At 39.5% G+C, this 15,077-nt stretch overlaps 1 protein-coding gene across 3 annotated transcripts in view; it reads left to right on the forward strand.

The window, feature by feature from the left end:
- Positions 1 to 15,077, forward strand: part of MMS22L (MMS22 like, DNA repair protein) — a 206,780-nt gene that overhangs the window by 190,428 nt on the left and 1,275 nt on the right. For 2 of the 3 annotated variants that reach the window (XM_019520182.1, XM_019520183.1), the window contains exons 21-24: positions 5,976 to 6,187; positions 8,462 to 8,628; positions 10,014 to 10,110; positions 11,245 to 11,412. In XM_019520182.1, the coding sequence (XP_019375727.1) occupies positions 5,976 to 6,187; positions 8,462 to 8,628; positions 10,014 to 10,110; positions 11,245 to 11,412 (644 nt within the window). Of the gene's footprint in view, positions 1 to 5,975; positions 6,188 to 8,461; positions 8,629 to 10,013; positions 10,111 to 11,244; positions 11,413 to 15,077 lie in introns of those variants that run through there. The other variant, XM_019520184.1, reaches the window with a different exon arrangement.

Genomic DNA, 15,077 nt, shown 5'->3' on the forward strand with positions numbered 1-15,077 from the left:
TTGCTAAATGCTATTCCACCAAGAAAGTATTACCCTGCTTCTCCCATAACCTGTGCTTACAGGGTGTAGTTGTAAAGTGATTTTTTTTCTGTAGAGTTTTAGGTGGCTACTGACTCCCTAGTTTCTCTGCCTGTCAATCTGCTCAATTCTGATCAGGCTTCTATGTTTGGATCTATCTGTTGGATCCACATGCTTTTGAATACAGCTGAGTATCTGTTGTTTTGGGAAGATTTTTGGCAAATAGTTTACTTGTCAAAAATGCCGGTGCAAGGGGACCAGAATTCTTTGATTCTGGACACAGGTTCTGTTGAAAAAACATTGAAAATGATTTAGAAAGTTAGAAGCTTTTTGTTTCCACGTTATCGTTTTTGGTTGTTTCAAAATGACTTTTCATTTAGTAAACTGCCAGTGTTTAATATTTTTTAAGCATTTAAAAAGTAATCGAGTCTTTTGTTCTACTCAAGAAAATGTAATTTTGGACCAAGTCAAAATGGTGGTAAGTTTTTTGTTTGCCCAGCAAACTAAATAAATCAGTGTGTCTCTTTGTACAGCCCTAGTCTGCAGTTCCTTGAGTTTAGTGACAGTGCCTGGAGCCAGCCCAGTCTCCCAAGCTCACTCTGTGGTTGCAAACTTCCTTTTGATATCACCTCTTTGGAAATGGGATCATTGAGTTAATTTGTCCTTTGGTGACCAGGACTTAGGGTACTAGCCAGAGATTGGCAGCCTATGGCCTACAGCTTCAGTAGCATTCAGAAATGTGGGCATCGGCCATGGGTACTCTCCCTGTGCCACTTGGGGGAGAAGTGCTGGCTGCAAGCGGGTTCTAGCACCTGACTCCTCCTTACCTGAAGTGGGTCATTTCAGCCCACAACTGGAAAAGGTTGCTTACCGTGGCCCTAAGTCTTCCCTGTTGCTAAACGAAACTTTGCTCTTGAACTCCGTGCCCTAGTGGTATTCTGATTTACATCTTGATGCTTTGGGGACCACATGCCAGTTGAAGCTGGAAACTTTTAGAGTCTGTTCAAAATAACTTTGTAAACACATGTGCTTTACTCATAAGACTTAGAGACTTGCAGGCCCATACATCAATTCCTCAGCATCCAAACTAATCCTAGAGCCTTTGGGTTTTTGTCAATCCATTCAAGGGTCCCAGGGCCCTTCTTTCTTCCAGCCTTCTCTTCCTGGTTATAGATTCTTTTCCTTGATTCCTACATCCAGCTTGCCTCATTTTGGATTCCCTCTACTTAAAAAGGCATGAGTGCATGCAGGACCTCTTAGTATCTTAAGTTTTTAAAAGCCTGTCTTAACCTGGCTTCTCAGTTCCTCTTCTGTACATTTTTTCCCAGTGCTTTATTGGAGCAGCAATTCTGTAGTCTAAAATAGTGGAGACTAATGACTTGGTTCTGCTCTGGAAGGGAACTCAAGTCTGGAACTTGTTAACGTACCTTATAATTGCAGAGATTTTATACCCTTCAGGGCTTATTCCAAAGCACCTCTTTTTGTCTTCTCCTCCCCACCACTCATATACACCTTTGGCTTTATGTATGCGGATTACTTTAAGGACCATGGTATGGCTCTGCATGATGTGTTATGCTGTCAAGTAAGTACTTCTATCGGCATTTCATTATAATCATATATTGTCTACCTTTTCTAAAGGACCTGCAGCATTGTTGATACATTTTAAAGAAATCAAACAAATTTAAAGTATTTTTAGGGTGTGCATTGCAAATAACTTTCCAAAGGAATTAAGTCAGTGCAGTGAGACTGACCAGGATGTTTTGTTTCTTCATTTTTCTTAGATTCTTTAATTTTATTTTACCTTCTGCATAAAAATAAATGTGAGTTACAGGACTGTATTTATTTATTTCATGTGTAATTCATTCATTCTCCACTGCATCCAAGGGCCATTATAGGTTTCCTGAGGGCTCCCAAATGGATTCAGCCTTGGCAAGCTTACTTAGGGCTTGGCATCACTCTTTAGTTTTTAACTGGTATTTTTTCTTATCCTAAGACATACTGTATAGGGAGGTTGTTTCCCTCCTTCCCTCTGCCAGGGTGCAGTCTGCTTTGGGGACAGTTGATTCTCTAGGGAGTCCTCTAGGAAAGAATGTAATGTAATTTAATTATTTCTGTATATGGTGTTATGAACATGCCCTACAACAGGTGGTGCATATATGTGAAATGAACATGTATATAAAGGAAGGGGATATAGCATCTCCTGGTGGATTTATAAGTATTTTTTTCTATTGAACTGCTGAAATGGAGGTGTTCAGCATGCACAGTTCATGGTGACTTTAATGGAGTTGAGCAGGCTCAGCATTTCTCAGGGGTCAGGCCTTAAAAGCTCTCCTGATGCCTCATCTGTAGTGTATAGTCAGATATTTGAACAAGTTTATTAACACATTTTGTGAATTATAGTATATATTTAATAGGAATTGCACGACATAAATTGGTGAACAGCAGACTTATTCCTTCAGCAGAACTGGTATTATAACTCATCATTAGGTAGCTTGGCATTTCTGCAGTGAATAGTTCCAGTAATCCATACTAATAGTCCCTATTTCTCCACAGGTGATTTACAGATAGATGGATGAATCAGAAGCAACAAGGATCCCCTGCCACAAAGGGTCCCTGCTGCTCATGCACACAAGAATCAATTGCCACTTTGCTTAAGTGAGGAGGAGATTCTGGCATGCACCTCTGTTTGGGAGACCTTAATTTCTTCCTTTATGATGTCCGAAAAGCATAGTATAAGTATAGAAAATAAGCTGGCCTTTACTTATCCTCTCTGTAATGTGTGTCTGCTACAAACAGAAGGCCCTGTGAGCCTAAATTGAATTTGGTCAGATCCACAGGCCAAAACTCCATCAGCTGCAGTATAGTAATAAGGATAATTCTTCTCCATGCAAAAGGATAAGCTCCCTGCTACCTACTGACAGGATTCATAGGAAGCCATGGCAGCCAAGTCAACACGGCGTTCCTGGAGGCCAAAATCTCTCACCATTTCTTCAGCTGGCTCTTTAGCCCCCTTGGAAATCTTTCACCCTCTAAACCCTATAAAGATAAGAAATACTCTTGTTCACTCAAAAGAAAGTGCCTAGTATTGCAGAGATCTTAACCCCAAGGAATCCTACCTTATTTCCCAGAAGGTTTGAAGAAGCAGTGGAAACTTACTGTACCTCTTCCAATATTCCTCTGCCTCAACCTCAGGGTCTGTAATCTGGAGTGCAGAGTGTTCAGGGCTTTTGTCTTGACTGAGTGTTTTGCAAGTGCTCTACCATAGAAAAGTGATTTTTACCTGATCCTCGCAAAGAAGTAGTTATTTTTATTGCTATTTATGATCTAGAACAGTGTTTCTCAACTGGAGAGCTGCAAAATCCTTTAAAGGTGACATACAATATTAGTACAAGTTTACATACAATATTAGTATACAAGTGCTTACATGATTCACAAGATAAACCCAGAGATTTCAGACTGGAATCCATATTGCCAAAATATTCTGACTTCCTGTGGTCTTTCTGAGTTGTTTGCAACTGAAAAATTGCTCTGTTGTTCTTATATAGTCAAAAATTAATTGAAAGCTAAAAGCTGGCATTTTCTGAGGGGAGCTTTGAGATTGAGAACCACCAATCTAGGAAAAGAACCACCAATCTAGGAAAAGTTAAATGACTGGGAAAACCCTGATGAATAAACTTTGTTAGACAAAAATATATCATTCTCTTCCTAAAAAGAAAAACACCTGGAGCTCTACTGACTGTAAATATAAGTTGATCTATAAAATCTTATGTGCCCTTTGAAGAGGGAGGTTCTTTGACCCATCAAGCATAAAAATCAAAGCGTCCTGAGAGAATGGGGTTTTTTTTAATTCAAGAACATGTTTGCACAATTTTAAATGCGCTACAGCTCCTTTTTAAATATCAAGATGGTTTTATTTTCTCATGAAATATTAATAGTGGTTAATAGGTTAATCGTAACCTAAATCCTGACCATCTAGGTGATGCCACTTTGTACTTGGTCACTACACTACACTACTTGATGCCACTTTGTACTTGGTCACTACATTTTTTAGGCATGAGCACTTGTTGCCAAATTTAAGAGCAACAAAAACTTCTGATCCTAACAGTATAGGTAGATTTTCTGGTAATGTCCTAGATACGGTCATGAAACATGGTTTTTTTATTTAAATCTGTTTCTTTAAGACAAAAAAATTCCTGGGGTCAGTCTAGCTCTCATCAAAACTTGAACATTTTCTGTGAAAGATCATACCAAATTTGTCTCATTAATCTTCTGAAGTGAATAATTTCCTTCCTCAGCCTACGGTCGTCCCCTTTAAGTCATGAGTGGGCTATGTAATGTTCTCAAGTGTTCAGGTTATAGTAGGAGCTGTCTTTCACTAAGAAGGAATATACATTTTTCCAGAAGAGGCAATCCACTGATAGAACCGGAGTTTCTTAAGGCCTGGGTTGTGGTTCAGAAACTATGGCTTTCATCACAGAGATTTATTATAAATCCTCAAAAGAAGCTTCAAGAAATATCTGAAGTCTAGTCCAGTAGGAACCACGCTTCAGGATTCAGAGATGTTTTGTGAAGTTTACATCAGAAATACGTAAATGATTTTCAGGATATCCATCTTCAGGCACATCCATATGTGAGACAGCTCTTTAACCTCCTTAGTTCTTAAATTCCCTAGTTCTCACTTGTCCTTTACAGGGGAACCAAATATTTCACTCTCCAAAAAATAAACTTTTAATCCCCGAAAAGTTCAAGTCTTCCTCTCAGCTTGTGAGCCCAACATGTTTTTTCCCTTGAAGGCCATTCCACTTCTAGATCATGTATAGATAGTTCTAAACAGAAGTCTCTTTGGATGGGCTCTTATGAACTTAGCTGTCCATAATGCACATGTTGAATTTACAGAGCAAAAGCCCAGAGAGGAAGAATCTCTTGTAGCTGTAAACCAGAATAAAGTAGTTCATCTAGAACTTCTGCGTTTCACACCATAACTTCTAGATGTATCTGTTTGAATATCTGTGATGTATTTACTGCAATAACTGGTGGTGGGTAAAGAATGGACTCATGTTGCGGGGAGGAAGGTATTATGTTCCCCAAAACAGTAGGAAAAGAATGGCTTAGTATACAAATATGGACCATACTAGTATGGATTTCTGAAGCTGCTCAATAATTACATAGGATTTTCCCCTTTAACTCTTAAAGTGTTTCTTTAGTGATGAATATGCCTCTCCATTTAGTTTTTTTCTGCATTAGTTTTGTCTATCTTATCAAGGTGTGAATTCTAAGGAATTTTTATACTAAAGAGATTTGTGTGCATGCTGTATTGTGACCCCTTGTGACATGGGATGGCTTTATTCCTGACTCATTCTTCTTCCTGTCAGTCACCAGTGAAGAGAGGTCAGTCACCAGTGAAGAAGGTCCTTTAAATATGGACCTTCTCGCACAGAAACTTCTTGTACATGTTGGAGAAAATATCCTTTTTTCTATGGTTATAGCATTAATGCATTGGTTTTGCTACAAATATTGCCGAGATCACTTACTAAATAGGTATTTCCTGCTTAATTTATTCTTTTGTAATTTTTTCCTGCGTTTCACTCTTTGCTTCAGCTTCCCCCAGGGTAAGTCGCACTATTTTCACTATAAACAGGTGCAGAAAAAGAGCTCAAAATAATTGGGGCTTAACTTAAATTGAAAAGGTTAGGGCATGGCCCTGTAGGTCTCATCATTCCAAATGTTCTTTTTTGTGTGTCATTAATAGGAAGAATAACACTTTTCAAACAAATATCAGTGTGCTTTACAGCTCAGCGAGATTCACTAGTTTTCTTAGTGCCACAGTTAAGTGCTGTGAATGTAGCAATAATTCACCTGTGGCATGTAGGCAATAGAAACTATTCCTAGTAGCAGGTACAACACGAAAGATTTTTATTCGGTTTATTTAATTTTTCTTTTTGAATTTGTTTTCCTAGGGTTTGTCTTTGATATGTTGTCAGTCCCAAACTCAGGGGGCCTACTTAAACCAACAACTAGGGAGCATTATTCAACAATATTTTGGACGTTTTCTCCCCCCTTCACCATCAGCCTCAGGCATTGGACAGCACCCCATGCTGCTAGCACTGTGTCATTCCACTAACACCCCACAGACCTTGCATCTGCGGAAGACCACTGCACATATCATAAAGTAAGACTTGGGGAAGGAGAGTCATCGTACTGGTTAAAATTTAATTTCTCCACAAATGGTTTATGGCATGGCTGGTATTATTAATATTTCTGTTTACATTCCATAAAGATTTTAGTTTGGGCCTAGTTTAGCTTCTTGTGATGTATAGGCACATAATACGAGGTGAACTATTTCAGTGTAAAGAGATTTCAATCTAAATGAACATGGTGGGTCATCTTGCGGGGGAGTTGAGGGCAAGGAAAATAAGAATAACAATAAAGGGAATACCACTTGGTTTGATGAGTAGTTTGTAGATAAGTAAACAGTACACAAGTATGTCAGTGGGGTTCCTATTTTAGTGAAATTTGCCAGAAAAGAACTGTGAAATATGTTAAAATATTATTTTATTTCAGTTTTCAAATTCTTGCACTGCCTGACTTGTGAACGTTTGAGATCACAACCTTAATGATGTCCTCTTAACGTAGGTGTTCATATATATGAAATATAATGCTGACCACGGGAAGAAGGCTCTAAAGGAAAAACAGCAGTTGGTAGTGTAGAGATGGAGCAGCACAAGGCAATATGACAGAGGACTGGGGAAAATATCTTAGAATCATAACAGTCAGTGAAGTGACACATTGTCTAATGGTTAGGAGCAGTCACTGAGGGCCACATTTAAACATCCATATAATTTACTAATCGTTTTGCCATTGACCTCCAAGAAGGATAATTCTCTTGCTCTGGGGAGATTGAGCCATGTCATCAGAATTCACTTAGTCCAGGACAGAGAAACATTTCTATGATAAGGAAGCAGATGCCCACGGAAGAAATAAAGCTGCTTAGGCTGTATGTATAAAGATTTTTGTGTGAGACTGTCAGATTAATTGGGAGATACAGTTAACCACTGAGAAGTATAGGAAGACGGGAATATCACCTGAAGAGTCTGCAATATGAAATGCAGACTGAACACATTGGGAAGTACAGTAGAACCTGACTCATTTGCATCTGGGTGGTTCACAACCTGGGTGGTGTAGCAGGTCCCCAAATGAAGGATGAGTTATGCCACTGTTTGCCACAGATTTTACTTCAAAGGGTGCTGGTCCTCCACTCAGCGGGAGCACAGCAGCAGTTCTGTGCAGTTGACTGGAGAAACAGCACTCTTCAAAATAACGGGCACAGCAAAGAGGTGGAGCACCACAGTGGCCCAGCACAGCTGGCTATATTAGAACCCCACATCTTTGCAGGGAGGCAAAGTACCTAACCCTGTGAAGTATCTGCACTCACTGTATGAAGGTGAAAGTATAGATATGCCTGTGCTCAGGTTCATCACTTATTGTTGATCAGTATTTCTTTTGTTTTTCTTTTTCTTTATTGTTAGGTATCTGGAACATTGTTTTGTATATTCTGGTGAATAAATACTGATGAATACTTGTTTTTATTCTTCAGTAGAATCGCTCCTTATTTCAAATGAAAAATTATTCAGATTCTTGCCTCCTATTGATGAAAATGTACAATTCAAGTCATTAAGTTAGAATACTCAAAATGTGCTTGTTAAAATCTGTTACTGTCCCAGGGTGTCAGATTGCCTTTTATCCTTGTGGCATACTTCAGCCTGACCAAAGGCAGAGCTTGTTGTTAAAGAGGAATTAACAGCTACTAAATTAATAGTACTTTAAACCAAAATTACAGGGGAGTAGGTAAAATTCTTAGAATTCTAGTCAATCAGAGAGTGTATAAAATACATATTTTATTCAATTGTTTTATCATCAAATATATTAAAAGCCTATATTCAGGGTCTGGTCATTCAGGGTCCTTGCAGTACTATTTGTTTTAGGAGCACAAGCTATTGGAAGGGGGTTATGGCATGGAGATTGGAGAGAAGAATCTTGCTGTCAGAATAAATACAAAGGGTTATGTACACTACAGGCCTTGTAAAGAATATCCGCGTCTGCAGATAAACGCGTGGGTTTCTTTGCATACAAGTACATGCAGTGATTGTGTTTTGGATCTGCACTTGTTTGTGGGTTCAGCATTTGTGGTCATGTTTGAATATTTGACCATAGCTATAATAGCTGCTATTTCTGAGTTTCCACAACAATAGAAGAGTAGGAAAGCATCACTCTGTGTTCTAAAAAATTAAGAGTAATTTTTAAGATGAAAAGAAATTGAAACCATATTTCTATCCTCCATAGAGATAGAAGTCCACTTAATAGCCCTCCTGGTGAACTATAACAATATTAGAGAAAGATGCTTAATGAAAAATTAAGTTATAGACTGAGCTTTATTTCCTTTCAGCGAAAACTACCTGCAGTTCAAAGGTAATGCTCCACCTCCCCGTGTGGCCTCAGTTCTGGCTTTCATTCTTGAAGTATTCCTAAGAACCAAAAACATTGAAGTATGTGACATTGAATTGCTGCTCCCTGCTGTGTTGAAATGCTTAGTATTTGTTAATGAACCACAAGGTGAGTGACTTAATTAACTTTGAATGTAAACATGTTATAATTTTTACCTACTAAACATGTTTCATCTAAGTGGCTAGGTTTGTTAGTCATGGCTACTGGATGAGACACATTACCAGAAACTTGCATTGCTGTTGGCCATTCTTGATCTGATCTGTCTTCAAGATATCAGACGCTAGGAACTTGGGAATTCTCCAGAGACATTGTGTTTGGCTTCTCTACTTTAGTGACATTCTTTGCCCAGTGAAAGACTCCACATTGCCAGGCTCCTGAAGAGCCCTTCCAGTCTTCATCTTATTCTTTTATCTTTCACCCTCACTCTGGCTTTGAGACTGCGGAGGTCTGAAGAGCTCTGCCATGTGTTCATCCCCAGATTTTTGTATTTCATTATACATGGTGTAAAGTGGCACATTGATTTCTGAAGAAGTTACTGAGAATATTTTTTAATGTTAACACAGAACTGTTCTAGGCTTGCTTGTGCCTGCAGTCTTCTTTTAGATCACTAATAAAAACAAAGAACTCAATTAACCCCACCCTTGTGCAAGTTAGTGTATGGGGGAGAATGTGACTTCCACTTTTGTGCCAGTGGCAGCATTTCACAAGGTGGGGATTCACCTTTGCCTTCTCCTGGGGATTTTGTTTAGTGAAGTAATTTTTAATTGTGGTCTGTAGCAGTTTCAAGGACAGAGTATGCACAAGGGATGCACGTGCAGTGACACATTCCCAGTTAAAGCATCTTCCTACAGCTAAAACCAGCTAACTGAACTAATTAGCTGGAGCAGGAATGGTGCATTATCTGTACTCCCGTAACTGCCTGTTGGCTGTCTGTCTGCCAAGGCAGAGGTTCTCTACCTGGGGGTCTGCAGAAACCAGCATAAATCCCAGGGTTAAATGCAGTTCTAAATTTATAAAAGACTCTGTGCATAGAGAGTTATTCCACATAAATTGTCATAGAAGGAACTGAATCTATTTAGTTCTTTAAAAAGAAGAGGAGGAAGAAAGATTATTGAAAGGATGAGACAATTCATATTTATACCTCAGCGCAGTATGTAATCCCCAGAATGTTTTTCTTTCATTCAAAGTAAAAATGGATTAAAGAATAAACCAAACCTAAACTTAAGTATACAGGTCTATTTTCATTGAGTACCTAGATTTAAAAGGGATGTTACTTAAAATCCATGGATTTTTAAGTGTAATGGTAGGGGGATAAGAATTTCTTTGAATGTATCTGTGCTTTACTGTACTTTATAGTGAGGCAATCACCAGTACAGTTGTTTTACTTAAAGTATTTTACATGATTTTTTTTAATTAAAAGAGAGTAATCATTATAGGAGCTATTCTCCAGATGGTCAGTTCAAGAGCTCTTGAGATTTTTTTTTCTCTTACAGTTAAAAAATTATGTACAGAGATTCTGCAGTTCATGGTAGAAGGCTGCCAAGTGAGGTCAGGAGGAGAGCCTGCCACCCAGCTGACTTCAGTGTTTAGGTAACCAGAAAATATGCCAACTGGCAATGTAATCAGTGCAAAGTGTTTGATAGCAAACAGGGTTTTATTTTTGTAATAACTAATTATCCCTTACATAATGCTTTGTCCTTATTTATAGTACTTAAATTATTGCATTCTTGGCACTGGTTTAAAACGCTGGTTAGCCAAAAAATGACAGGGAAAAAAAGGACAAAAACAAATGTGTATCTTTTCTTGTAGATTAGGGCTTTTCTTTGAAGGATAAGCAGCTGAGAGGTGCTTTGCAGTCTTAATGGAGAACTCCCCAGAAGATGGTGAAGCATGTCAGATACTAAGCAGGCTCGTGCATATGCCTAATTTCAAGCATGCGTACCTAAATTCAAATCCACATCCAAGTGTGTTTTCTTTTATATTTTTAACATTGAAATTCCCAATTTGCAATATGCAAATATTTCTTAATGAAAATTACTTACACTCTTCTCTAAATTCTTTTGGATCTATTCCCCCCCAATATAGAGCAAGCAAACACTACATGTGTTCTAGATCTAAAGACATTTTACAGATGTAAGTGTTGACCCTGTGCTGTGCAGGGAACAGATGCACAAAGCCCAATTGTAATCAGTGGGCCTCTGTCAGCTCCCACACGGTATGCCCTGACATTCGTCAGTGTGGCCAGTTAGGAAACATTTCATCTCTGATTTAGCATAATCTGCTTCCAATTCAGATTCTGCCTGCAGCTTTAGATGCTTGAGAAACTCATGTAGTTTGGATATATTTGCAGTCAGTTGTGTTCCCAAGCTAAGACAATGGTGATGTTTTATAAGAAAATTGTTATTTCTGCGCTCCTGACTCTGTGGGACTTGTCTGTTATACATTTAAGCCCACACCTGCATGCTCCTGCATGCAAGCAGATGCTTATTACAGGGCAGAGTGCAATGAAAGGGGCAGCCCATGTGAAGCAGCTTCGAGATTCTGAGGGTATAAAGTTTCACTGGTAAAAGTTTGTGCACGAGTCTTTAGTGTTAGGCTTTGTGTCCTATGAAAACTGTGCAGTCAAGTTGCTGCCTCTGATTTGATTCTTTTTAGAATTGTCTTTTTGCATGCTTTCTGCAGCTAGTTTTGAATTTGCACTGAATGCCCCCATTTCTCCTTCAGGCAGTTTATTCAGGGCTACACCACAATATATGATCATCAGGTTTTCAGCATCCTAGAAACTGTGGCTATTTTGGATCAAATGCTAGTTATCAGCCTGATTCCCACAATCACTCAGTCTCTGAAGGATTCAGAGCATAAACAAGGGCTTGGCAGAAACACTGCACAGAGGTATGATTTGTATATATTATCATTGCTTATTGTCTGCGAACAATAGAGGTTTATCTCTTGATAGAAGGCAACTTTACACTTTAGCAGATTTCATGTAAGAGGTGTAGGTATGCTCACCTACCTTCTATTCAACATTTAGCAAAATAAAAAGCAAGTGCTTTGTAATTGTGAAATACTTCCTCAGATATTTTGGTATCAGGATTACATGTGTGCACACATGTAGGTACTTTATGAAGAGCCTAGGTGCCTATAACAGCATTAATTATCATATATTTTTTGCAGTTACACTTCAGAGCTCCAATCTTGGACCAAGTTTGGATTAGACTATGTGCTGTACAAACAACAAATAAAAATTTAGTCCCCACTCCAAAGAGATTACAGTCTATGCCTGTGTTCAGTTAGGTTGTGCTGCAAGTCTGTATTTTCAGGGCATTTTTAAAAATTACATAGTAAAATTATATAGTAGATATCTAATCCAGGAGTAAACTCTTGGCAAAATTTAAATAGATTGATTCATTTTAAGAATTTTTAAGCACAGTTTGAAAGAAAATCATGCTTGGGCCATGTTAAAAAGAAACAAACACAATAACAAGTTGATTACTGATCCTTTAACTTTATTTTGTTAGCCATTTCTGTTTTTAAAAGTCTATACTGACTTTTACATAATATAATTATAAGACATCAAATTAAAATTGAAGCTATATCAAAACATAATCTCTCAGAACCAAAAGTTCATTGGTATGTAATATATCTCAGGGGAGCATGAGAGAAATAAAGGTCAAGAAATTAGCCTTCTTCAGTAAGCAGAGGAATATCAAATGTATCTTAAGGAAGATGCTTACTTATTTACAGGACTACAAACTGGAGAGGGCTCTTGTACATAAATGTGTAACTCATTTTACTATGAAAAGTCAAGATCAACTAGTCTTAAGCTTTGAGATTTGCAACTCAGATATTTTATGCACAGCTAAAGATGTGGACACATGATACATTTGCTGCATAGTGAAATGACATTACTATATTGTGCACATAGAATGGATACCTGATACACAAGGCTACTGTATAATGTGGCCCCAGTCATTTAAGATGGCTGTGAGAGGGTGGGCAGCCATTTAAATTGTACAAATGGCACTAGCCAGTTCAGTATTAAAGACACTACTTTAAACTGATTTAAGTGTGCCTGCTAATTTGTACAGGAATGGGAAGCTTTCAACTTTGCACACCTCATTGATGTACCTACAGTGTTATTCAGAGCCAGCCCTCAGCCTTTCTTCAGCTGTTTGCACCTCATTAAACCTGGTTAAGTTGTTACTCACTGCATACAGCCTTGGATATGACAAGACCTACTCAGTTTTGGAGCTGCTAATAACGCTTCAGGGACATCAGTGAAGATGGGCTAGAAAAATGATCTGACACATATGCTGGCAGGTTAATCCTTCTCACTGCCAAATGAACCAGCTCTATGCAGCTTGTACTGTAAATCCCTTGTATCCAGTGTAGTTACCCTTCAAAAATACGTGGTAACCTTACTGTGCAGGGATACTGCTAGGTGGATCAGGTTGTGTGTTTCCTCCTTCAGTGAATTTTATCTTGTTCATTTCCTCAGTGCTGACCAATTCCCCTGCCACCTACTGGCTATATCAGGGGTAGACAATCCCCAGCACAGATGCAGGTGCATGGCACTTGAAGGCATTTTGCTTGGCATGTGCGCCTTGGGGCAGTTGTCAAGGAAAGGGCACTCTGCCCAAAATCATTGCTGACCTCTGAACTATGGTCTGTAATAATGTTTACTGTGAGTGGCAAACTTAGGACAGCTGGTTATGGGCCTGGTCCTCCTCATTGCTTTGCAGAAAACGTACTCACAATTTGGGGTAAATTGTTCCGTAGTACAGGCAACCCCCACTTAGGGCTCTTAATTGGTTCCTGAAAAACTGAGCGTTAAGCAAAACGAGCGTTAAGCGAAACTGAAAGTATTTGACAACCCAAGATGGTGACCACAGTTGTTGTTAATGGCCCAAGATGGTGATCATGAGCCTTATAACAAAACTCACTGAGTGCTAGGTGAAATCGGGCATCAATTTAAACTGAGCATTATAGTGAAATAGTGCTCAGTGAAACAGTGTTAAGTAGGGGTTGCCTGTAATCATATCATGTGTGCACCCCTAAGAATACCCTAATGCAGGGGTTTTCAACCTTTTTGGATCAGTGTATCCCCGGCAGCCAGATGTGGGGGATGGCACGCAGCCATGCGGAGCGCTGGCAGCTACCACGTGCAAGCTGCCCCCGCCCTCCACGTCCGACTGGGTGGGTGACACCTGTGCAGCAGAGTGGGATGGTGCATGGTGGCGCTCGATCCCCGCCGCCCATGCATACCCCCTAGGGCCTTCTCAAGTACCCCCAGAGGTACACATACCCCCAGTTGACAACCCCTGCCCTAATGGATTAATAATACTTTTCTATAAAAAGCTATGTGTTCCTTTCATTCCTTGGATACACACCCAAGAGAGCACGCCGCAAAAGCCCTGCCTAACTGCTTAGGCATCTGGACAGTTTTAAGCACCCAAGATGTCTCCTGTAAAGTTATTTAGGCACTGGAAGATCTGCAGCAGTACATGTCCAGAGCATCTCAGTGCCCACCTCCTGCAAACATGTTTGGGATTCCCCAGTTATGCGTTTATCTGCCTGTGTCCTCTCAAGAGCCCAGTCTGGCAGGTGTACTCAGACCACTCCTAATGTGCACCTGCTGCACTAAGATGAGCACAAAGCACAATAGCCACAGACACTTTTATCCAAAAATATGATGGTTCACCTTTTGCATAACTGCCTGGTGCTTAGAGCACATACCCAGTTTAATTCCCTTTTCAGCCTAAGAAGGTTCAAAGCCACATTTTCTCTTTCTTGGAAGAGCGCCCAAACCTCCAGGCTTACAGGCAAGGCTGGGTCAGGGCTACACTCTCCCCCTCCCCTTTCAACTGGGCCACTCTATAGGCAAGAATGCATTATTCCAAAGGGCTCACTGATCGAGGGAAAGTAAGAGGTAGCTGCGCCTCGCATCTGGGTGAGGCTGGGTTCCTGACCCTGCTTGTTGGAGACAAAGCCATGAAATCTTACTAATTGGTCATAATGACAACATCTGATGTTATAGTTTATCAGAGATGCATAAGAACATTTCAGGAAAGCTATATAATCTAGCTGCAGAACTCAAATGACCAATGAGGCTAATAATTTGTGCAGATGAATACAGTGAAATATTAAATGCATCTGTTCTTTATATGAATGTTAAGACTGATAATGCAGTAATGATAGTGGCAAGGCCTTTTACCTTCTCTCCAGGCTCCTTGTAGCCTTCTTCAAAGCAGGCTATGTCAGCCTTTGCAACACGGCATATAGATATTCCAGACAAAATGTAAATAGGTGGTAACATGCTGAGCTCAGTATATTATTCTGTTCCAGGCCTCAGTTAGACAAGTAAATGTACAATTAAAAAAAAATAAAAGTTACCTTAGGAAAGTTTACTTAGCAAATGGACTTCTGAGTACTCCTGGCATACTTCTATGTTTCATAGTTTCATAGTTTCTAGGGTCGGAAGGGACCTGAGCAGATCATCTAGTCCGACCCCCTGCCATGGCAGGAAGAGCACTGGGGTCAAATGACCCCAGTAAGGT

This window comes from Gavialis gangeticus, unplaced genomic scaffold (genome assembly GCF_001723915.1).
Source record: "Gavialis gangeticus isolate Ggan-Ray unplaced genomic scaffold, GavGan_comp1, whole genome shotgun sequence".
NCBI classification, from domain to species: Eukaryota; Metazoa; Chordata; order Crocodylia; family Gavialidae; genus Gavialis; species Gavialis gangeticus.